Source organism: Vespula pensylvanica, chromosome 2 (assembly GCF_014466175.1).
Source record: "Vespula pensylvanica isolate Volc-1 chromosome 2, ASM1446617v1, whole genome shotgun sequence".
In the NCBI taxonomy this organism is placed as follows: domain Eukaryota; kingdom Metazoa; phylum Arthropoda; class Insecta; order Hymenoptera; family Vespidae; genus Vespula; species Vespula pensylvanica.
In genome coordinates, this window is record NC_057686.1 from 9,256,860 (window position 1) to 9,281,870 (window position 25,011).

The 25,011-nt window shown below is 36.9% G+C and overlaps 5 protein-coding genes across 8 annotated transcripts in view; all 5 read right to left on the minus strand.

Moving 5' to 3' along the window:
* Positions 1–1,988: 1,988 nt before the first annotated feature.
* Positions 1,989–4,038, minus strand: LOC122637627. Its single transcript, XM_043829879.1, has 3 exons — positions 3,213–4,038; positions 3,007–3,109; positions 1,989–2,902 (listed from the first exon to the last, which is right to left on the minus strand). Exons 1-3 carry the CDS (start codon positions 3,552–3,554, stop codon positions 2,535–2,537), a joined length of 813 nt encoding a protein of 270 aa, XP_043685814.1. The 5' UTR covers positions 3,555–4,038; the 3' UTR covers positions 1,989–2,534.
* A 3,873-nt stretch (positions 4,039–7,911) lies between these two features.
* On the minus strand, positions 7,912–12,385 carry LOC122627345. Its single transcript, XM_043808425.1, has 4 exons — positions 12,256–12,385; positions 8,439–8,810; positions 8,262–8,360; positions 7,912–8,186 (listed from the first exon to the last, which is right to left on the minus strand). Exons 1-4 carry the CDS (start codon positions 12,383–12,385, stop codon positions 7,912–7,914), a joined length of 876 nt encoding a protein of 291 aa, XP_043664360.1.
* Positions 12,386–13,323: 938 nt separating this feature from the next.
* Positions 13,324–14,867, minus strand: LOC122637761. Its single transcript, XM_043830106.1, has 3 exons — positions 14,766–14,867; positions 14,121–14,634; positions 13,324–13,851 (listed from the first exon to the last, which is right to left on the minus strand). Exons 2-3 carry the CDS (start codon positions 14,626–14,628, stop codon positions 13,490–13,492), a joined length of 870 nt encoding a protein of 289 aa, XP_043686041.1. The 5' UTR covers positions 14,629–14,634; positions 14,766–14,867; the 3' UTR covers positions 13,324–13,489.
* A 3,596-nt stretch (positions 14,868–18,463) lies between these two features.
* On the minus strand, positions 18,464–21,429 carry LOC122637633. 3 transcript variants are annotated; one of them, XM_043829890.1, is made up of 5 exons: positions 21,050–21,429; positions 19,894–20,053; positions 19,339–19,642; positions 19,071–19,264; positions 18,464–18,960 (listed from the first exon to the last, which is right to left on the minus strand). In XM_043829890.1, the coding sequence occupies exons 2-5, from the start codon at positions 20,024–20,026 to the stop codon at positions 18,602–18,604; spliced, it is 990 nt and encodes a 329-aa protein (XP_043685825.1). In that variant the 5' UTR covers positions 20,027–20,053; positions 21,050–21,429; the 3' UTR covers positions 18,464–18,601. The 3 variants fall into 3 exon arrangements, with proteins under 3 accessions (XP_043685825.1, XP_043685826.1, XP_043685824.1); XM_043829891.1 differs by lacking the exon at positions 21,050–21,429 and adding an exon at positions 20,450–20,687 and having other exon boundaries at positions 19,921–20,053; XM_043829889.1 differs by lacking the exon at positions 21,050–21,429 and adding an exon at positions 20,450–20,687.
* A 260-nt stretch (positions 21,430–21,689) lies between these two features.
* Positions 21,690–25,011, minus strand: part of LOC122637537 — a 4,748-nt gene continuing 1,426 nt past the window's right edge. The window contains exons 3-5 of one of the 2 annotated variants that reach the window (XM_043829724.1): positions 24,384–24,503; positions 23,274–23,566; positions 21,690–22,677 (exon numbers count right to left, since the gene is read on the minus strand). In XM_043829724.1, coding sequence (XP_043685659.1) covers positions 22,255–22,677; positions 23,274–23,566; positions 24,384–24,503 — 836 coding nt within the window. In that variant the 3' untranslated portion in view covers positions 21,690–22,254. Of the gene's footprint in view, positions 22,678–23,273; positions 23,567–24,383; positions 24,558–25,011 lie in introns of both variants that reach the window. The other variant, XM_043829723.1, reaches the window with a different exon arrangement.

The window sequence follows — 25,011 nt, forward strand, 5'->3', positions numbered from 1 at the left end:
CTGTTCTCTTATTTTTGTTTCACGTACACGAATAATTCCAATAAAGTCGGACAAGTTAAATGAAATTTCTCACGAAATGAAATAATAAACTGTGGCATCCCGCGATCCGTGAAGATTCGCCGCGAATGAAAGTCTCCTCTTGCTTTCGAAGTAATTCCATGTCTTTTTTCTCGTAGTCCTTCGCGATCCGTCCGGCGAGGAGAACGTAACGAGGCGTGACATTCACCTTTTTCCTTTGGCGCGCGTTCGTTACTCGCTCAAGACTCCTCTTCGCCTCGATCGATATTCAGTACGACTGCCGTCGACGACCCTTTCCCTCTTCTAAACGTTCTCCGTTTCAAGAAAAACACGCTCCTGACCGTATTTGTCGTCATCAAGCTAAGCTCTGATTCGGTCGAGTAAATTGCAAGAAACTCGCCTGCCGTAATACGGAACTTTCGTTTTTCGTCGAGCAAAAGCTGCGAGATAAAACACATCTGATATCATGCGAACGTAAATATAGATCTCTGCGAATTTTCGATCGATTTTTGTCGAAATAAGTACACTCGAGCTAACTATGAATTTTTCTACAAAAGACGATTCCCAGGAAGGCGATTTGTTTGAGCCAATAAATCCACCACCGGCTTCGCATATCTAAAAGGCTAACGACCGTTTCGCATAGTGCTATCCGTTGTTGTCCTAGAAAACGCTTACTCAAGCGCATACCTATCGTCGGAGTATAATAGTTTTTGCCATCGCTGGACGTGGACTTTAATGCGTGGTGGAAAGAAATAAAGAAGGGGAGAGAGAGAAAAAAGTGAAGAAAAGGAAAAGAAAAGAAGCAACGAGTTTCGATCCAACAACAACCTCCTTTCAAGCCATTTATTTGTCCACTAGGCGCGCGTGTGCTGTCGTGGGACATTGCTCTTCAAAAGATTTAGTAGGATGCACACAAAGACTACAAAACGTCTTTCTAGACCTAATTTAGAACGACAAACGTGAAGCACGACCCCTCGACCTCGAGAGGTAACGCTTCGTTACGTCCGGATGCACGACCACCAGCATGCACTTTTGCTTTGCTCCCCTTCTCACTAGTTTGCAAATTGTACGTATTGACCATCTGACACGTCGTACGATACGATCTCTTAGATAGGCATTTTGTTCCCTCAAACCAATCGAGTCACAAAGTTCATCTTCAGCGAAATAACTTCAATAAAACGATATTTTCAACCTACATAAAATTTCATTTTCTTGATTTTTAAGTTCATTTTAATAGATACGTTAATAAAACATTTTATATATGTATCTCTATACAAATATTTGCAACATTGCGTTCGAGGAAATGATCTAACCTCGCCCATCGGTCTATTTCAAGGACATTAAATTTCACAACGTGAATTTAATGTGAACATCGGGAATAGTCATGCTTCCGCGTAATGTATTTTTTATGTATAATATGGCTGTTCATACCGGATGGCAATTTCACTCGTATAAAAAATATATTTCGGGCGTTCTCGGAAGAGTGGAAAGTTTGATCCAATGCCACTGATGATTTCTCTTTTCGCCGACTCGTTCGACTTTATGGACGCGGAGATTTCAATGCGAAAAGAAGAGACGACGTACGATCAAACCTGTATCAGCCATAAATTTCTTAACGTCTCTTATTAAGTTATTTCTCTTGCATTAATGTTCAACTCTCATTTTCGATTATACTTATCGCGCTACTTTACGCTCGAGTAAAACAAAAGCAAAGTGCAAGGGTATAATCAATGATCGATATATGTCATAATATTTAATACATTACCGAATAGTATGAAGAAACTAATAACGTATAAAATTACTAATGTCAAACAAAAAAGCATGGTTTTCTTTACTTCGCGTTACAATTAATATCTTCATAACATTTATATTCGTTTGCTTATTAAGGTAACAAGGTTAAAAGAAGGTAATAAATATAAATAGATTTTTCTCTTTTCATATAAATTATATTAAAAGAATTACAATGAACATATTATAAAATCGATAGTTATACGGGCTAGTAGGTTAACGGAATCCACGTACATCCATGATGGTAGACTAGATGGTTTTGAGCTGCGGTGAGCAGAAAGAAGAAGAGGAGCAAAGGAGATCGATCAGAGGAGGGATAGGAAGGAAAGGGAGAGAGAGTTAGTTCTCGTACGGACATTACACACATTCGGAAGATGCAACGCACATACACTCGTGTTATCGTGCACAAAAAGAAAATACTTGCTGAACTCGCGTCCCTTTACTCGCAAGACTAGCTTCTGCGTTTTGATTTGTCCATTCCATTCGTGAACGCTCACGTGGCTAAATAATAAGAACAAGTATGTTGATATCATTAATTATTATGTACAAAAGGATGATCGCACTTTCGAACTGGTTGAATTTTTACTACGGATGATTCGCATACACACATAAATAAATATAAATAATTCATTTTTTCCGCTACTTGTTCGCGCGACGTGTCGAGAAATAATCAAAAATAATGAAAGAATTTGAAATAGGATTTCGACAAATCGACTGAGTGTAGGAAACTATCGTCGATGATGATAGCTAGAATAAGCTTGATTCTGAGCATAATGTCCGTCGTCCCAACCGCCAGAACCGGAAGTGGCCCATCCACCGGAAGAAACAGGTGCAGACCAACCACCACCAACGTTGCTGACACTACCGCTCCAACCACTATTATAGGGAGTGAAGCTGGAGCCAGATTTAGAAGACCAGAGATATTTCAATCCGATAAAGGCAGAGATTGCAATGGAAATGAGTGATGCGAAGATAGCTTTTTTGGCAACCAGCGCGATAAAAAAGTAAGCAATGGTAGCAAGTGCACCGATTTTAGCTTTGGCGGCAATCAGAAGAGGAATCACAGATTTCAGAAGCTTTAACTTTCTGACTCGTCCTGAAAACAAGAAATTGTTTATAAGACAAAAAGATTTAAAGAAAATATTGCTTTGGAAATGATGTTTTCTTTTAATTTTAGAATGTATCGGCTCGGAATGTTACCTTCGACGATCTCATCGGCTGCCTGACGAATCTCTTGAGGCATGGAATCGCTGATTGTACGAGCGACCTCACCGATTTTCTCAACGGCTGGCGCAAAGTTGATCTATCACAAAAAGTTATAATTAGATTTCTTTTTCGATGATAGAAATGAATGAAAAGCCCGAACTTTCTACGAAATCTTTAATCAATGATATAATCAACGTTACCCTCAAACTACGTCCAGTGAAGTAATTGCTAGCTTCCTCGCCAACAAAACTCTCAAGAACGTTTTGTCTTTCAGCGACATCATTAGCACCATCGATCTCCTGATCGTATATCAAATCTTTACTGGATCTAGCATTCCTGCCATCCGAATTAGCATCCTGACTCCTGATCAGATTGATTCCTGGTACGATCTCTAAACTGTCCTTTCCAAAAAACTCCTTGGCCTTCCTGTAGATGCTCTTTTGCACGCATGATATGCTGTCCTGCTGCAGACACTCGTCAAGATTCTGACCTGCCACGAGGACAACGGCAGTCGTTAGGTACACGATTGTTATTAACTTCATTTCTGTGTTTCCCCCTTTTTCCTTGCACCAAGTATCACACCGAACAATCAAATCTCGCGCGAACAAACGATCTTCAGAGGATTAGGAGTCGCCCTTTTTCGAAACTTGTACCGGTTGCGTAGTGAAATTTCGTGTGGTCCATCGGACAATCTCTTAAGCTTATATTTGGCGGACCCCTCTACCATCGCCACCATATACGCCCCACCTCTACTTTTTTCTTTTTCCTTCCTATGTGCGTGCGTCACGTGCGTTCGTTCGTCATTCGTAAGCGCTCGCGCGCACACGACCAAACCTCTTCTTACCTTGTCCTTGTCGCGGCCGTTTAAACGGCCCCTTATATGCGGGTATTCGTTCGACAAACGATAAGTGTGTACCTAACATCATCTTGTAGGTGTCTACTGGCCTATTGCGACCTGCGACCTGCCTGCGGCGAGCGAATAGAGGACGAACTAACCGCCTCGTCAAACGGACAATTGTACGAGTCTCTTTGTCCTTCTTTCTCTCTCTCTCTCTCTCTCTCTCTCTCTCTCTCTCTCTCTTATTCTCTTGTTTTTCTTCCTTATCTTCTCTCTTTCACTACACTCACAGTTATTCTTTGTAGGCTTCGAGTTTAAAGCAGTACCAAATTGTTAAAAAATTAAGCTGGACAAAAAAGTCTTCTAAATTTGAAGTCACCGATATTTGAAATTTTCATGTTTTAATGATCATTTTGTTTAATAATCGCATTTTTTTGTTTACGAATTATTGCATTATATTAAATATTTATATTGATTATAATGCATATATCATCGAGACAAAGCTTACGGTAAACGACAGAGAAAAACATGAAAGAAATGCATGCATAAAAAACCTCGTTAGACCTTATCGTAATTCGTTAACACAAAACGCCCACATAATTAGTATCGATAATCTTACCAGCTCGTTTGCTTTTTCTTTAGCAGAAAAAGACGGACATGTAGGAGGTAAAAGTTTAAAAATTGGCTACACTCTCCCTTTGGCATCGTAAAACTGCGACTTTTATGATACAATCGATGAATCCGTCGAGTTTGGCGGATGCGAAACTCGATCGACATGAATGAAAGAAAACTAGTATGGATCAAGTTCAAACATCCCGGATCCGACCTTCATCGCGACGGACACCACTTTCTACTCTGACCCTGCGGCTCTCACGGGCCGACGATAACGTCTCTCTCTTGTCGTTTTCGTTTCGTTCCTTCCGACAGACGCGCGAGTTTCGAAGTATTGAATGACAACTTACAGAAAACATACACACAATTGGAGTTCGAGAGACTATAGTACGTTTAGTAGGCTAGTCACGTTGCCGACTAAACCAGCTTGTAACATAATCTTTGGCTAATTATATACCTATTAGATATTCGCTCGTTGTTACACGCTTGTAGACTGGCTGTTTTTTCAATTTCCTTTCATTTAAACGTTAATTTGTTCGCGAAATGAACGACGTATGTCAGTTAACTTATACGACTCGCTATATAAAAAGGGATTCAATGGAAAGAAGTTGAATCTCGTACTCGATCTTACGTCAGTAGTCATTCATCCTTTCTCAGTTATTGGGTAGCTCTCAGAATCCTCTCGGTTTACGTTCCCCTCGAAAGAACGAGCCTTAAAAAGTAAAACCAAAGTTTCTCCTTTGTGTTCGCACCACCGACCGTTAAGTTATGAACACGCCCAGAGTAGTAAAATTGTTATTCTCGCCAAGAAGAACGTGACTCCTGATGGGGTTCACTTTTTTATTTTTTAAAAGTAAATGCCAAAATTTATCTCGTATTTAATCGTATCTTACAGCTAGTATCTTTTTATGCATACAAACTCACTTAAAATTGATTTTTTCCAAGGCAGATATTATACAACTATCAATATTTATTCTTTGTCATGATGTAAAAATTATCGTCGATAATGCAAAATATTAGATTCTGAAACAGTATTTGAAAAAGTACCGTGTAGATTAATACGAGGAAAGAATCCGTCCAATCTCCTACGATGAGATTATTTCAGTGCCACACGAAAAGGAGGTCCCTATGAAGTGCATTTGAGATGTCAAACGATCTCTAGCTCCTACATTATTTTCCATTCGAATCGGAGAAAGTTTATACGCGCGCCATGCCGTCTCTTTTTTATTCTATTTCCAGATTTGTTACGTTAAGCAAGTTGAAAGAGTTCATAAAATGAAAATTTTTTAGATTTTAGAAGGATCGTACGATGAGAATCTTTCCTTCGAACTTCCACACCGTGACAAAACGCATGCGCGACCTGAAAAATCGGTCTGTAACTACGCTCCTTCTCGGATTTGAATTTTAAATTTCCCTCTTCCATGGATCGTAATGAGTTAGGAATGTAACGGGGTCCTCATCTCCTCGACGACCGATCAATGTGTCTCTCATCTCTTCTCTTTCTCAACACCTCACTACTGTGCCAGAAAACTAAGATATTAATAAACCATCTCCGAGTCTTGACCATATAGGACCGACGACGATTAAAGAAATCTTTCGAAAAGAACGATTAGGACGTATTGCGACTCGAAAGGCAACAACCTTCTGAAATTACACTTAAAAACAAAGAATCGATTCTTCGTTAATACTCTATTCGCGATGCTCCGCGAGTGAGCGCGTATCTATGTCAAAGGAGTAACAACCATCGAATTTCAAATCAAATAGGTATCGAAAGTTAGGAGGAAATATCGACGAAAGTAAATACACGTAAACGACGAAATCGCCTAGTAGCTCGGTAGATTAGAAAGTATTTTGTAGATGGGAATAAAAAGAGGAGAGAAACGAAGGAAAAGAAAAGAGTAAAAAAGAAAGAAGGAAGAAACAGAAAGAAACCGAAGAAGAGACTTCGAGATACGGGATAGAAAGTGGTTTCGACTTCAAAGGAACGATTCGTCGAAAGAACAGTAAATATATACTATGTATAATATTTGAAAAAAGAAGATCGATTAACATCTCGATCGACAAATAGCGAAACTCCGGAGCAGCACCTGCGCGGACTTCACATTGCGTCTGGACCGATTTCAAGGTTTGCCGGCACGTTTTATGATATTCGAGACGTAAAAAAGGAACCGTCTCGTAAATGTGTGTCAGTAGGTCTACGGCTTCCACCTTCCTAGCGTAGATATTCTCTCTTTCTCTTCGTAAATAAAAGGAAAAGAGAGATAGTATGGCGAAGATCATAAAAAAAGAAGAAAAAGAAGCAAAAAAATGGATTCCACTGCTTTCGCGTAATTAATTTTCTCGTTCGGTAAACCTTTTCCTCGAATAAAACGAATAATTTCTTACTCATGAATCAAAGATTCGAATGCGCATGAACATGCGAGAGCGACGAGCAGCATAGATAAATAGTACAGAGCGTTTTATGTTTTGTTTTGTAACGTTGCTTGAAGCTTTCCTAGATTCTAGTGGTGGAAGAAGGAAAACTATTGATCCACTTATAAAAGGCACGCTTTGCATCGATCGCTAGGATACGAGGCGCATCCGCGAACAGGTGGATATGCATCGCACGCCGTCGGCCAGCGTGGCAGTTCACTGACACACTTTTCTCTTTCTCGAATCCTCGAAGCATTCCCCCCTTAACAACCTCGATAGCTTCTCTTGTGTCAATTTTATTCCCTTTGCCGGTTCTCCTCGTACCATATCAATGAACGTCTTCGAAAGATACACTTCCGTTCTTCGATTAATTCAAATATTTTCTATTTGTCAGATATTTTTAAAAGAAGAGAAGAAAGCTTCAGAATTAATATTACATTTGATGTGAATGATAAATACGCGCGCGCGTAGATGCGCGATCAAAGATTAAAATTAAAGGCAAATACATGTCAATTGATAACAGAAGTCTAAGTTTATTTAAATAACTTAAATTTAATCGTATACATATAATTGTGAATAAAAAGCTGCGAGACGTGCTGAGCGTAAAATCAATCGTCGGTTAACGGCGATCGGAATTACGCGTGTCAACGAATCGCGTTGTCTTATCGTCGTTTAGAGATAAGTAATAAATAAGAAAGAAGAAAGAAGAAATAATTAAGAAGAAGTAGAAGAGAAAAATAAAATAAATAAAGATTGATCGTATACTTTGGTTCGTTCGTCGGTCTTCGTTCTTGCTCGTAACGAGTCGTCAATGATCCGTCAAAGAAATCTTTAAAGTTCGTCATCGGTTGTCGCGTAAAGTCAATCTCCAGTCGTTGGTCCAAGTCGTCATTGTTAATGTTTTTCCCATTGTCACTACGTTCGTAACGTTGCCGTCTATTTAAAGTCGTTTCGTCGTCATCATCCTCGCTCGTACACGTCGAAGCACGTCTTAAGTCTTATAAACGATTCTACTGATTGTAAAATCGGTTGTCGCGTCAGGACCCCTTCAGATCTCCGTAAAGATCTGCGTAGCCTCTGTAAGGCAAGTCGAGAATGTTATCGTTCTCCTCAGACATACTACGTTTCTTGCGATGATGATGACCGACTTCTTGCGCGTAAACGACGTGATGTCCACCTCCATCGTCTCCGCTACTGGCTAATTTCTTCACAGCAATGATTATGGACAGCATCAGAGCGAGACCGGACACCATTAATGCCTTCATCGTTAAAAGACCAAGTGCACCAAATCCCATAGCAGCCATCATTTTACCTAGCGATGCAACGTATAACATAAATTCGATTGTCCGTCAATAATAAGTGATTCAACAATCGTCAAATATTTTACCCATCATTAGAGCCAATATCATCATTCCACCGCCACCCTTTTTGCCACCACCGCCTCCTCCACCTCCACCCAAACCTCCTCCGCCACGTGCTCTTCCACCTGTTGAATGGAAAACAATCATATAAGATATAAAATGTATCTTAATTTTCACTTAATTTTCTAGCAACTTAGACCAACCCTCGCCGATCGTCGAACTGGTCATGGTCTTCTCGAAAGCCGTCTCAAAATTTTGCGGTAATAATTTCGGCAACTTCACCCTTAACTCTCGACCCTCGAGAAACTGCAGCAACGGCGTCATGCTACCGAAGCCTTTGAGGAATCTTCCTTTTCGCGAGGAACTTGCGTCCTCCACTTCAACCAGACTAATTCCATCGAAGATCTCTATATCCGATTCCTTGCTGGAGTTCTCGAGAAGTTGCTGAACGACTCGTCTGACAATCCTGACTCCCTGACACGATACCGAGAGATTTTTTGGTTCTTCTGCCGAGCAGTCGGTCGAAAAGTCCTTCCAGGCGTTAGTAAAATCTTTGGATAGGCCACGATCGATTGCTATCACGTTCGACAAACAAAGAAACGTCGCGAGGACAAGAAGGAAACGCTCGACGATAGACGGCGTCCACCGTGCGGAAATTTTCCGCGACATATCCACCTTCCTTCGTTTTTCTTCTTTCTTCAAATTCGCCAAGAATAAAGCCGACCGTTTTTACGTAAGAGGGTAGAAATGGCAGAGTGATACTGTGGAACCTACGGCAGAGATCCGAGTGCTGCGGCAGAACGCTCTGCAAATCCCATTTATATAGATCTACGTGCCGCGATGGTGATCATAGAAGGATGAAAAAAAGTAAAGAAGAGAATAAAGAAGTCTCGATGAAACGAACGGACTGGCCATTCTCCATTCGCTCTCCTCTCCCTTGCGATGCATTAGCTTACACTCTTTTTCGTACGTTATAAGTAAGATCCTTATCCTCCTCGTCTAGTGCAATCTTTTATTTTTGAAGTAAGCGTTTTAGAGCGTTACGGCGAGCATTCGACCGATAAAAAGAAAGAAAGACATATACCTAGGTAGACAACGCTTTTGCTAAAAGAATCCTTTTTTTTCTTATCTACCTTTCCCTCTCTCTTTCCCTTCCCTCATTCACTCAACTTATGAAAGGGGAACGTAACTGAAGAGATGCAATATCTGTGATGAGATTCTACCGCGTTTGTTTCTAGATCATCGTCCGATGAGATATCTTCCTCCTTCGTCCGATTCACCCTTCCCTTTCCTAAAACGATCTCTAACCTTCGCGCGATCTTCTTCTTGTTAGTGGAACGGAAAAAGAGAGCGTACTAATTTCGAATCTCGATTGTGACCGTGACGCCTCGGAGAAACGTTAACGATCTTTGATTTTCCAGCCGGATATAAATCCTCATCCTCGGAAAAGGCAACTTTCTCGATGATCTCGATAAAGGTCTTCCGGTGAGGAACGATCTTGCATGATTGATCTTGCTCGATAGTCAAAAGACAACTGAGAAACGAGATGAATAAAGAAATCTAGACAGAAATCGTCAAAAGTCTTAGTCGCTTCGGTAGACCTCGTCTCGGCTCGTAAGAAAGAAGGACGCGAGTGCGGTAGGCTGATACGCTCGAAATCTTGAGATCACAGGCAGAGGGAAAACTAGAGGAGGAGAAAAAGGAGGATGAGGATCGAGGAAAGGTGGGAAGCGATGAGTATCTACCTTCTGAAGAAAGAGAGAGAGGACGAATCTAGTTCATCTTCTCCGAGCCTTTCTCTTCTGTTCCACTTCCCTCCATATTCTCGATTCCGACGCTATATACGCATCACGGACCTGTGACAGGTATAACTAGAGCCGGTTCGATACCGGCAACTTCGTTCCTTCGGACGACGCAATCGCACACGGACGTCTTATATCGATCGATGCAATCCTCGTACGATCGTTCTGAGATTTCTTAAATCCGATATTCATCGACGATCTACTTTCTTTCTTCTCTCTGATTCTAGTTACGTAGCTAATTTTATATAACTTCTTTTTCAAAATTCTTTTCATTTTAAAAGAAACAACTTTTTGTTTACTTGAAGGATATTATAAAATAATTGTTTAGTTCTCCGATAGATCTAAAAAAAGAAATCTGTATTGTTTCTTCGTCATATTTATGTTAACAACTTTGTTAACAATTGATATCTTAAAATAAATTAATGCATATCCTCGTAAAAAAAAGCCAATAAGGTTTAAAAAAATTATATTTAACGTTAACGTTTAGGTATTATAATTAATCGAATTTATTCGATTCTGGTATTATGTTGACTTAATAGAAAAAACACATCTTAAAAATGGTGAAACGCATTCGATGTTTTGAGAGTTTATAAAAAATACAACTTGTAGATAAGAAATCGAAAGTCGGTGTGCTCCTGAAAAGAAAACGAATGAAGAATACTTCCTTTAATTCTCTCTTTCACACGTACATAAGCAAGAGTTTAGTAGGAATCTATCGTAAACGAAGTGGTTCCTCGTCGTGCACGTCTCTTTCATCCAATTCTTTTCAATCGTGATGGAGAAAGCGATCGAATGGAAGTAGGTCGATGTATCGTAAGTCAAACGATGGATACCAGATATTTTTTGTGAACTCTGCATTAATTTTTTCATTGAAATCAAAACATTTAATATTCTGTTCGTTCGAAACTTACTCGTTTCACTTCGATTAGCTTTACAATTAATTTATTGTTATAAGATGTTATTTCGTTAATGATAGTTTCTAATTTTCACCTTAGAAAATACTTCGATTTATTATTTTGTTTATTGATCGTTGGATACTGTCCATTGAATAATGTTTTATTTACATTATTTTTCATCCAAACAAATTTGTATTTCCAGGACATCGTCCAATGACAAATCTTCTCCCTTGGAATCTAACACTATCAATTTCTTAGCAATCTTTCTAGGTTGTCAAACTTAAATTCCTGTTTCTTCGTTGCGGTAAAATTAGTTATTTCACAAGATCTCTGAAAAAATAGAAAAATAGATTTATTACAAGAATATTTTTTTAAAAAACATACATACTCGTATATCGACAACGTACTCGATCTTCCTAATAAATAAAGTCTGATGATGAGAATGCCAGTAGTCGATTCTAACATACCAATGAATGTCGCTCCAAAATAGTTTTCTACGTGCGACAAAATAATTTCTCACAGGCATAATAGAGGAAATAAATAGATTTAAATTCGTCAAAATTCATAATTGAAATAGGACTGAATGATGGCAGCAGAAGCAGAAATTTTAGTCAATGGTATGTAATATCAATGATTCGATAGTAGTCAATGATATGTAATATCATTAACTTACTAAAAAGAAAAGTCCTTGTCAGGACAAGAATACGTTTACATTAAAAAATCGTTTACCTCGATCATAGAATTGAATTTAATATTTATTTTAAAATACTTCAAAATGAAATAATAGATATCATAGAAATAATGCTACTTTGACTAGGCGTATTCTTCAACTACAACAGTCTATAAATTATTCCCTATGGCATGTGACTAAACGTGTTATAGCATTGAATCGTTACATTGTTTATCGCCATACCAGACTCTAAAGTCCCGCTAAGTTTTGCAATGCGGGAAGCATCGTTCGAGCTTCGAGCTCACTTAATTTAAGAGAAACTTTTTTACTGTTACGAGCTTATTTTTTATTTAACTTCAAACTCGTTTAATTTAAGAGAAACTTTTTTTACTTTTTTAGAGTTTATTTTTCGTTTAGTATTTTTTTTTTAATCATTTTCATTGCACAATTGTTTTGTTTTAGCTACTATGTGCGATTTTTTTTCTTTCGTAGGTTTTCATCTCATAAATTATTAATTAATATCGAAATGAGATTGTAATCTTGAATTTTTAAATAACGTGAATCGTTACTATTTTATTGACATTCCATGTCTGTTATACTTATAAGCATTCCGGTAGGATGATTTAAGAGAAAAGAATTCCAAATGACTTACGTTTACCTGGAGAATAGTCGAGCGTATCCATTTTAGATTCTTCCTTCTTTTGGAAACTAGTTTTACAACCAGCACCGGTTAATAGGCCGAACAGAATAAGAATCGATCGAAGATTCCGCGTTATCTCCATTCTTCGCTTCACGAATGATACGAACGAAGTATACAAAGAGACGATGCGAAATTATCTGCCATTCTGATGTTTTCTCTTCGTGTTCTTTGTTAGAGAAAAATATAATTTTTCACGTTCATATGGCGTAACAAATAGAGATAAACGCCGGATGTGCCAAATGGAAAAAGATATCTTTATAGTTAATTATAAGAATTGAGAGAAACTAATTACAATTATATAGTTAAAAATTTACAATTTCTATACATTTCTGAGAATAATAATATTGAAAAAGAAAAAAAAAGAATCTTATTTTAAATTTGCGTTCTTATAATTAGACACACGATAACGTTACAAATAAATAATTATATTATAAAAACAATAAATATTTATTTATACAACAAAGAATATTAAACATAACGTTATGATACATTTGCACTGTCAATAATGGAGGGGCGAAATAAATTAATGGTAAAAAGATAAAACTAACGAGGGGTATTCGTTACTTTGGATACTCGTAGATACGATTCATTGTCTTCCGTGTTTTGTCTTTTTGTCTTTTGGTCTTGATAACGTCTATCGTATTCGGTATAACTATCTTACAAATCTCTTTCAATAGATAATCAATTCGTAAAATATCAACAAGTAATATAAGAAAGATCTCTTCTCTGTTTTCTTCTTATTGTGATAAGAATGTCCTGTGTAAAAAAAAAAAAAAATTAACATAGTGGTCTCATGTAGCGAGACATGTACATCGCGCGTCCGTAATTCTAACATGATAATGCGTAAACAGTCGTACGAGTCGAAGTCGTGACAAATGGATAAGGAAGGACAGTCGTATCTGTCGAATTTTTAAGAGGTGAAGGCACCCCGAATGGTGAAAGGAAAGAAAGAAAGAAGGAGAAATGATCAAAGAATGGATGATCAAAGAAGAACAAAAGGCAGAAATAAATAGAAACAGAAAGAGGAAGATAAAAATAGAGAAAGAAAAGCCTAGAATAACCAAAGTAAAAATCTAAGAATTAATACTAAGATCGCGAAGACAATACAAACGATACGATGGATTTCACAGAGCGAATAATCGATCCTGCATATTTTTCTGACTTCTCGTCTTCTATCTTATCTTTTTTATTTAGCGTGAGCGGAGTAGGCCAAATCGTGAGCGTCTCCTTGGCCAGAAATCGATGTCTGCCCATGAAAATTTCTTGCCCATCCGCTCGAGTAGCTATCACCGTGTCCATGATCGGAACTGTAAGTGTGACTCGAGGAGTGATGTGGATGAGCGACAACTTCGTACGTCACGTGCTTCTGTTGCGAGAAGAGCTTCTTCAGGCCGATAATACTGGCCAAGAGTAAAGCAATCTTCGAAAGCAAGAGAGCTTTACCGACCAACAATGCCAAAGCTTTAAAGGCCAAACCAGCGATCACACCGATCTTCAATACAGCTGCTGCCATCAGTGGACCCATGTTGTTATTTTTCTTACCACGACCTGAAAAACGTCGATTGTCTCTTCGAAATTAGTTATTACTTTTTTTCCTTTCTTCTCTCGTCGCCTCGACGAAAAGATAATAAAACAAGTTGAGAGTCAATGGACCGCTCTATTATTAATCATAAAATCGGACAAAACCACTAATCGATTAATCATTAGATCTCTCCATCGTACTGTTTTTACTCGTTACATCATTGACTCGAACTTGATACTTGAGACTATAAGTATAGATTATTAAACGCAGATTAAGTAATCAAAGATAAGATTACCGTCTTGAACGGGTGCATTGTCCGCGCGTTCGATAGAAAGGCCAAGATTGAGAGATCCATTTTTGTCCTCGGAAGCAGACACGACGACATTATCTTCTGGAAGGATTCTCCACTTGATGCTCCTGGATTTGACGAAAGCGTAGACTTTGTTGACCACGAGATTAAGTACTTCCGTTTCCTCGTCCGTACTTCTGCCTGCTTCGTATGTGATAACCTCTTCCGTAGCTTGACTGGTCTTTCTAATTTCAATGTCATCGGTTAACTCAATGGAGGCCTTTTTCAATAGCTTGTTCATATACGTTACAAGCTTCAACATAACGCAGCTACTAATATCGTTTTGCGAACACTTGTTGTTCAATTTTCGAAGCAGCTCCTCCTCGTATTTCGCTCGATCTGTCATTGTCACAGACTGCTGCTCGATAACGCTGATTTTGTCGAGCTTCTCGATAGGATTGGCAAGACACATACCTAGAGCGTAGATCGCTAGTAATACTAAAACCGCTCTCATCTTGCTCTAAAAAAATTGCGAAATAATCGATTGAGATTAATAAATTCAAAAATATAATCGCCATCTCCAAAAGGGTATTAATCTATTTAAGGGAAGCGAAGATAGATCAACGAGACAATATTTTGAGTCGTACGTACCTGTTTGTTTTCGAACTGAATGTTATCAAAACCGGACGAACTGGATACTCCAGATGAGTTTCAATCTACGGAGGCGACCCGTTGTATCACGCTCGATGCGTGGAACGAGCGTGGTGAGGCGTCTGAACCCGCGTCTCGCCCCGGCTACTTTATATAGGTAGATCTCCTGGCTTAGTAGAGCCAAGTTGTATGCGTACAACGCGATATGGCGAACGCCTTCTCGGTGGGCCACCTCCTGCAGGAGGTGTGTGAACAACCAGCTCGAGAGGAAGATAGCCACTTAGGTAAGAAGAGGATGAAGCAGAAGCTAGAGAAGGAGGAGAAGTAAAGCAGAAGCAACATTAGAAGAGAAAGAAGGAGGAGCGAGCGATACCAGTAGTGGTTCGCTATGATAGTGCCAATTATTTCTCGGTATTGGTAAGCAATTCTGTAGACGTATGCGTGTATTGGCATCGAGAAGCTGATGGTGGGACGCATCACGCACAACTCTCTCGTGGGATGAATCTCTCGCGGAAGAGAGAATCAAGCTGATGCCAAGGTAAGGACACTTGGAAGAGGTTGATCGGCTCGGAATACTCGCGCAAACTGGTTTCATTCTTCGCACACAGATACGAGCTAACTGCTCGAAGAACAGTCATATGTCACATACAAGGACATAAGGTCTTACTAGAAGCTTCACGATTATTACCGGCGCACCCGAGATGATCTTGTGTGAGTGCGCAAGCTTGTATAATGTACGCATCATGCGTTCGCGCGTATCCGAACCATTCGCGTTGGTGGCAGACATCAAGCCCGACCCATCACGAGAACCGTGTCACGGATGTGGAGCACGCACGCTATCCATCCAGACCAAAGACGCATATACACCTTTCATACACTTGAATGCCATGGATTTTACGCAAGCCGTAAATCTTACACCTTACTCTTTCGATGTGGATTTTATTTCTTGCATATTATGAAAATTTCATTAAAGAACCATGTACCAAGTTTCTAAGATTACCTTTAAAAGGTTCAAATTTGCAAGAGTAAATTTTCGATATGAAAATAACAATGGAAGTAGTCTTCTCATGTATAAAAGATATCGATATAAAGATAACCTACAAAGCGTTCCTAGTAGGTCGTCATTGATCTCAGAACCGAAAGTCATCCGAAAGTATGAAATAGGAAAAAAGATAGAAACACTAATTCTTGAATCTTATACTTAGCAAAGAGCATCTTAATCTAATAATCAAAAATGGGTCGACGAATCATCCCTGATTCATGGAAAAACTTCGAAGGCAAGATGCGAATAGCTCGACTCGTTTTCGAATCCGGTTAGTTTCTTCCTACCAAGAACCGCTTTCACATAAGATCGCAGAGGTTAACCGCGTCGCCAAGCTTCGATCTTGGAAAGCTTGCAGACATAATAAAATAATTAATACATTAACGTCCATCGATTATGTATCAGTCTTTGTCATCCACGTCTTCGTGAGATTCTGATTCTCATCCAACAAAAGACTAAAATAGTTTTCCAACAGTTTCGAATATACGGAACCGTTACACTGTGTCAAATTCCAATTGTATTATTATCCGTCGAGATAGCCGTTGGAAAAACTCGCTGAACAAACAATCGATCCTCTATTATGGCGTGGGTGCTCAACAAGCCATAAAAATGTTGCGTAGATACATACACGCGAAACGACGACATTTCTCGTATCGTTCTTCGTTCTCTTACTCTTTCTCTCTCTTGCTTAACGACTTGCGGTACTTCAATATCTACGTTTCATTAACTTTCTCTCGTGTAACCTTTTATCCTAATTCTTTCTACGAGCCTACTTTGAAAGGATGCTCCTTATTAATCCTTTCACGATCAATTCACCGATTTACGTAACACGAACGTTTTCATTGATATCCAGTGAATAATCGCATTCAATTAATCGGGTTATCCTGTCCGTAAAATTCGCATTTCTCGATATTGCCAAATAATCATCTCGATACTGATCGCACATGCGCGAGAGAAATTCAAGAATTCTTTCTTGACCTTAATTCTGAGCCTCTCTAACGTTGTGAAATACCTATATATGTAAGTACATGTATCATAATCAACGCGAAAAATGCATGGAGTGTTTAACGGAAGAGAGCTTTGGAAGGTTAATTCTATTCGTTTGAAATAGGAGGATTAGAAAACGAACATCGTGCCAAGGCAAAGAAGAAAATCGATTGAAGCTTTGTTTAAAGGTTCCCGAAAGAAAGCTAGAAGTCACAACTCGCGAATATTTTCACGGACTTTCCGGCATGGCATTTTCCTTGTACCGCCCCGTTTACGGCTATTCACTTCCGGTCTTCTCCCGGGCAAACGAGGTCACTTGGTCAACGGATCCATTCTAGCCGATTCTTTGGATCGCACCAGTGAGAATCATATCAGGCTAGTTCTCTTCTATTCGTGGATATCTTCGTCTTTTCCCGTTTTGTGCTTAAAGAAAGAGAGAGAGAAAAAAAGAACTGATGAAGCACGATTATTTTCTCGTTCGCGATTTTCACGCCAAGATGAGCGAACCGGCCGGACCAACTACTCAATGTTGCCTGATCCACCGCATTCATCCACCGTCAATATTTATTTATGCTATTTTCATGGACGTTGATTTAATTAATCCGCTTGAAGGATTAGAGAAAACGATTGGAAATGTAGTCCTTGTAATTAATTTATTGCGGAATCGTATAATTTTATTTTTCAAGAGTATTTTTTACAAAGAATTTTTTCTAAGAATATGAAATATTAATGGGAAATCGAAATTCGTCTTATTCGATTCTCACTAGTGAAAGATGTTCTAACAGTCGATCCACATTCGCATCGGGTATAAACATGAATTAGACGCTTTCGTTGATGTCCGGAGAAAGTGCATTATAGCTATCGAATTTATAAATGATAACGACGACGATGACGATGACAACAGTTGTTATAAATAATCAATTTATTTACGTGTCTAAAAAATTCGTGTCCCAATTTTCTTATTGTTTTTATGGGACGAAGGATTACCGTTTATTGTAAAAAATATATATCTCAAGAAAATAGTCTTGATGCGAAACTCTAGACATAGTCCATCTTATAGTCATGAGGTAAAAACAATTATTTTTTTTTTTTATTTTATGCAGGAAGAAGAATATGAGTGTATGTATTTAAACACGTGAGATGATATGCTTTCTACATTTACCTGATATATTTCTATATGGCTTCGCTTTGTTCAATAATATAAAATCTTTATATTATTAAATATAATATAAAATCTCATTAAAACAACTAAAAATTTGCAACACGCAGAGATTAAATAATCATTGAAACGCATCGAAAAACTTAACAAATTACTATCGTACTGCTATTAGTTGTCAATTATTAAATTTGATCTCTCGTTACATGTATTTAACTTTATTATTTTGCTTTATTTAGTTACTCTTTACTCTCTTTCTTTGTATCAAAGAATAAACTTTGAGTGTTTTTATGTAAAAAAATAATATATACATGTATTTTCAATCTCCATGAGATTATTAAAGAGATCTATAATAAACATTTGTAAAAAGAAGATACTAATGACTTTATAATTATAAATTAATAATAGATATGTACATTTACTATCGATCAATATTTCTTTATACGAAATTACATGGACATAGTTTAAATACTAAGTATATGAAATAACTTACGAAAATAACATCGAAAAGAACGTCAAACATAGGGTCGTATTAGTTATCTTTACAATCAATTGATAAACTACGTTTGATTCAACAATGGTTCAAAATTAAGTGAGATAATAAATAATAAAATAAGTATAGATACATAATAATTAAAAAATTATCTTTTTCTACGATTGATATTCGCGGTAGCCTCGATATGCGAGATCCTGTCCATATGACACAGTATCTCCGTGGTAATTTCCGTCGTATTCCGTATTGTGATTTACGTAAGGATAAGGCTGACCGGAAGGTTCCTTGTAATAAGGATAACCGATACCATTTTGACTGTAAAAGGGTGGTTGATAATTTTGAGGTTTATACAATTTCAAAAATCCTATTACTCCTGGTACAACGATAGCCAAAAATGTCAAAAATTTCTTGAAGGATACCAAACCGAATATTAGAGGTAAAAATAACAACAGTTTTAATTTGAAGAGCTTCAAAACGATCAGCATCGGTATCAATAATTTTCGGAAACGATGACGTGCTAAAAAATGTAAAACTTCTGAGTATCATTTGTAATACAAGCTTTTGAATAATTTATAATACGCAAACCAATTAATAGTAGAAAACAAATTACACTAGTAGAATACTCACAGAAAAGAGAATCCTTTTTATCTTCGAGAGTATCGATCTCATCAGCGATTTCATCTATAAATCTTGGTGAGTAAACTTCGTTTTCACCAATCTCTGAAGTTGGAACTTCTAGTTCGATAGCCATGGTCTTTACGAATTTTTCCATTTTTCTTGATGCGAATTTGACGAGCTGATCCCATTCCGATTCATCGGATCTACGATATTACAAAGCTATTGTAAATTTACATTTTTATCAAGAGATACTCCACTATAAACTTCATTTATTTACCTAGGTTCCGTCGAGTATTCATACGGTTGACGATTAACATCCGCGACCACTTGTCGGGACATTTGCACTACCTTAACATTTTCGTTCAAAGCATAAGCCGTCTGATCGAAAAACTCGGAGAACGAAGTAAGTGCTTCAGATTTGAAACATTCCGCTAGCTCGCCGTTCAAACAAGCCTTCTTAATCTTTGCCAAATACGGATCGACGTTTCGTTCTATACCGATACCAATCCAATCAAAAAGATTTTTACTTTGACGGGTTCCGTTAAAAAATCTCCCATCTGACTGCTGCGAATCAAAAGTACCTAAAAGAAATAATACTTTATTTGATTTTTGTTCGTCTTTAACGATAAAAAAAATCTTCTTAATGAAACCAGTGTGGCAACTCAAACGCAAAATTATCAATAGGTTGAAATGTAACAGTTATTAATGTAACGAAATTATTAATGTAACATCAACGCAATGCCATTATTTCGATTATATTCGTTTAAAACAAACGGTGAATTTTAAAGAATAAACGAGCATCGTTTACTAGTAAATTAGGCTATCAACTTACCAATTTTAACATCACCTGACTCCTCACCTTTCTCTTCTGCAAAGGTAACTCTTCCTTCAATAGACTGACTACGTATCAACAGCGAAGAGGATAAAAGAAGCACGCAGCTTACCAACAATCGCACCGATCGCATTCTGCCTCTATTAACTTTTGCCGGTACCTGCACAAATTTCCATAGTCTTTATCGACGTTTCGAGAAATGTTAAATTTTCAATATAATTAATAGAATAAATGTTGAAAGAAATATTTCAAGTCATCAGATTTTGAATCATTTGAGTTATTTAAAAAAATAAAATTACGATTAAAAATATAAAAATGAAAAATATATACAGAAAAGTTTTAAAGGACAAGTAAAGGAACATTGATCATAAATAATTCTTCAAATTTAAAAAATTAGACATATAATTTCGCGAAATAGTGATTGATGAAATTTCATCACTTTTGTATCGGTAATATATTTAAGTACACCAACTGTTATATCAAATAAAACTTTCTTGCGTTACCTTTCTCAATTGATCTTCAAAAAGAAAAAGAAAATGTTGAATTAGGCTCTTACTTGTCTGTTAATCGTTTTTTGTCAGACGGTCGTCGAATAAAACGTTTGAAACGACATGATGTCCACTATTTCCGAATCACAAAGCGTGCTTCTCGAACGTTTCTGTACAACGGACGCGTTAGTCGAACGAACGACTGTGACTATTCGCTGTAGTCTTCGAAGTGCCGTTAGTCCGAAGAGACCAATCAGAATCGCCGGATCAGGTAAAAGCCGGCTCACGATCTCACGTACACCTGCCGATATGCACGTTCGTTTCGTATCGTCTTTTGAATAAAAATCAGCCAAGTTATTATTGACTTTTTGACAATCTCTTAATCTTACGATCAGAAAATAAATGTGAACAATAATAAATCATCGATAAATAATTTTTTCAATTTTTTACTAATACTAGTTTTAATCAATATTATGATGATAATTAGTATTTAAATCATAAATATCGAAAAATTACATATAAATTAATATCTAATTTCCATCTATTTCTGTCCACCTAATTTCTTTCATAATCTTTTTCTTCGAGAAAATTTCATCGTTACGTTTTAATATATGATCTTGAATCTAACTCCAATTATTAAGAAGATTGCGATTAATCGCATAACTTACCCTTCGGTATTAAACTAAGGGAAAAAAGGAACTGCGTCCGGAGAGGAAGCAAAACGAACTTAACATATGTGCTAGTAACCAACCGTTGTATTTATACGATAGGTTGGTCCAGTTTTAAGGAGAGGGAAGGATCCGTAGGATGCTAAGAATAGAGTAAGAACAGAGTGTTAAAAAAATGAAAGTGAAAGTGACCCCGGATATAGGACCGGAACTTATTGGAGGGACGAGATCGTTGTAAGGAAGATGAGGAGAAACAAACTTTCCTTTACGTAACTTAATTCTCAGCACATGCGTCATCAGCCTCTTATATGGATATTTTAATTTCATTTTGTCTTTCATCCATCACCAACTAAGTCTAAATTTTGAAATTTCTTGAATCTAAGATAAAAAAGCTAATGAAACAAAATTGATCGAAAACGATTCGATCGCTATTTTCACTTTTATTTTCATCGAGAATGTCAAATGAAAAACTAATGAATAAAATTCGAATACTTGCAAATAAATCGTAAATTTTCTATCGAAGGAAAATTACCGCATTCGAAAGAATATATTCTATTTTCTTTCATTCGACTGTACATTAATTAGTGTACCCGTAGATCGTCGTACATGCCGGTTTACATAATTATACATAACACCGCACAACGCTAATATGACTCTTATTTAAATTGACTTCGCTAATTTTAATCTATCAAGTACACTATCCCGTGCACCCACGTCACACGTTTTACTAAAAATAAATAAATTAGTAAACCCACATTAATACATTCTCGCGTTTTCATGAGATAAATAAAATTTACGTCGCCGTTCAACAAATAAATAATCCAAAAATATAAATAAATAAAATTGAGAGCTATTCGTCAATCGTGTTATTTTCATAAAAAAATATTCAACGTCGAAGAGCGATTATTCCTTTAATACTTAAGTCACTTTTTGCATACTACAGCAACGATCAATCTTAACTATTCTTTTATTGCAATAAAAAACATCGCGAACGCAGTATATATCCTGTTACAGAAACTGCTTTCCACCTATTATGAAAGATCGCACAATACCACTTATATCGCAGATGTATACAGATAACGGTTACCGTAACAATGTCAACGGTAATAGTAATAATCGTCATCCTATCATAAACCGAACGTTTGTTCTTTCAAGGAATCAACGTAAAGATATTCAGCAATTCTACTTAAAGAATGAATATTCTTTCAAAGTTTCCTAGCATGCACGAGTTTGTCAATGTCCTGATAGGTCGCCAGCATAGCCTGATTCTGTCTCAGATTTTGATCCTCCCTGGCAGTTGGGCAATTAGTGTAAGCGTCTTCGCAATTAATACCATCTTGACCATCCTTGGCTGCCTTCATGTATCGGAAAAATCTTAAGACATCCGGATTATCACTAGCAGGTTTCCTCAACTCATTTAATTCTCTTGAGAGTTGAGCAGAGACGAGATTAGAATACGGAGCGTATCGTGCTGGACTTCTATACATCGCACAGACCGCATACTCTCTACAGCCTTCACTAGTATGCCCGAGTCGATAGAAAACAGCATCCAATCGAGAGAGTAGAGGTGAGTAGAACGGGTCGTAGTTCGTCAGGAGCAACGAGCTCGTTGGAATCTCGTGAAAGACCTGTCGACATACATGTTAAAATTAGGTTTTACATGATAATATAGATGAGTATGCAAAAAAAAAGGATAGAAAAAAGAATGGAAAAAGAAATTTACATAATTCAAATCGAAGTCGTAAAACAAGAAGAGGATCATTAATATGTTCTGTAAAAGTGGAACACACGTCACATGTGTCCGATCCATGCTTAATCAATACATATACTTAATTTTCAGTTATACAAGAAAGAACCGGATGTATCAGCACATCAATTCGAGTTCTTGGACATTACATTGATTGGATATCACTGACATAAACAGATCAGAGATTAATGTGCTAACGAAATGATAATAAGTATAGCGATGTATAAAATGAGTTTAACGGGAACTGGCGACCATTACGATTCGATTTACATCTTTCTATAAACATAGAGCACTTGCTCATAAATTTTACAATGACCGTTTATTTTTATTACAATTTTATCAAACAGCAACATGATATTGTTCTAGTTTAATTATTAGATTTAATTCTCAGAAAACATCTAATTTACATGTTGATTTAAAGAAAATATGAATTTCATAATCTATCGTATACTCGCTGATAAAAAATTTATCACTTGCCTTGAAATCTTGTTTCTTCGTAAAGCCTTGCGCCGCATGTCTCATATAATATCGATCGGAGATTGTATTAGCATGAGTATATGATGGATCAACGAAGGAATATCTAGAAGAAATCTCTGGATTTTTCTGCGACTGCATCATATTCTCATCGTATAATGTAGAAGCTGGCAATGTCCCAACTGGTTGTCGCGTCAAATAATCGTCATTGTAAAGATCTGAGTTGTCCTTGAACTCAAAGTTTTCTTCTGGAGCAGCCGTTACAGTTTGGGAGGATTGTGCAAAAGATGATACACCTACGAAAATTTCAGTATATAAATTGGACGTATTATTTGAACCATTTACTTATTCAAATATTTTTATAATTACTTATTCAAACGGAAATAGAAAATGTTTGCATTTAAATTTATTTGAATTAATTTTTTTTTAGTATCTAGTTTGTGTGTGTGTGCACTCGCGCATATGTATGTGCTTATGTGTGTGTGTGTATAAAATATATATATATATATATATATATATATATATATATATATATATATATATATATATAAAAGATAAAGAAAACTGATATATATACATGTATATATATTTTTTTTTATATATGTGTATATATATAAGATATATGTATATATACAATAAGCAGCAAAAGTTCCTTATGTCATTATTTCAGAAAATATTGATATATTGGGAAAATGTTTTAAACAAAAAAGTAGGATTAAAAAAAAATCTATTAACTTAATGATATTTATTTAACTTTAGAGTGATTTTGAAAAGTCAACTTATCAAGATCAACATAAAAATCTTAAATGAAAATCCCCATTTTTTATACAATATTGTTGTAGTCGAAATACTTGAACAGAATTTTCGAGGTCATTCCAAAATCAAATAAATATCAATTACTAAATTTTTTTTAAGTTACTCTTTTTGTTTAAAATATTTTGTCCATATATCAATATTTTCTAAGATAATTGGCTATTACAACTTTTGCCTTTCACTGTATATAATATACTTTTAAATAGTACAAAATTAGGATACTGTAAATATCACTAATTACTATATATGTACCATTACCAAAAACTATATTAATTTATACTATTTAATTACAATAATTACCTTTGCCAACGATATTACCGATACTGCCGATGATACTTGGTAAAAAGAGAGCGAGCAAAACGCTCTTAATAATCTGTATGCCAAAGAACAACGGTAGCAAGAGCTTCTTCAGGCCGAATGCTAGAAAACCAAGTCCGAATCCTGTTAAAAAGGTACTCTTTCCCTGAAAGAGGGCTGAAAGCAAAAGTACCAGCCGATTAAAGCCTGCCCGGTTAGTCCTAGAAGCCATGCCGCAGTCAGTATCAGATTTTCTTTCGTTCTTCTCCTCTTTTTCTGTTTTCTTTCGCTCTCCTGACGTGGAATTACTGAAAAATCTTTTTTAGACCTTCTCGCCAATTGTTAACAAATACCCTTTTGCCCAATTTCGCCCTCTAAAAAGCCAATCAGTATTAAGCTAGCTCTGACGTGCCCCGCGCATACAGTTTTAATCTCTTACAAAAGTCATCTAGACATCGTGCACCGAGAAACATTCTGAAGCTAAAATTCTTCACCCTTTCTCCGTGCTAATATACATTCCAGCTGAGTCAAACAGTTATGGGTATTCGACAACTTCAGAACAGTTTTACGGTCTAAATGAACTCTCTCTCTCTCTCTCTCTCTCTCTCTCTCTCTCTCTCTCTCTCTCTCT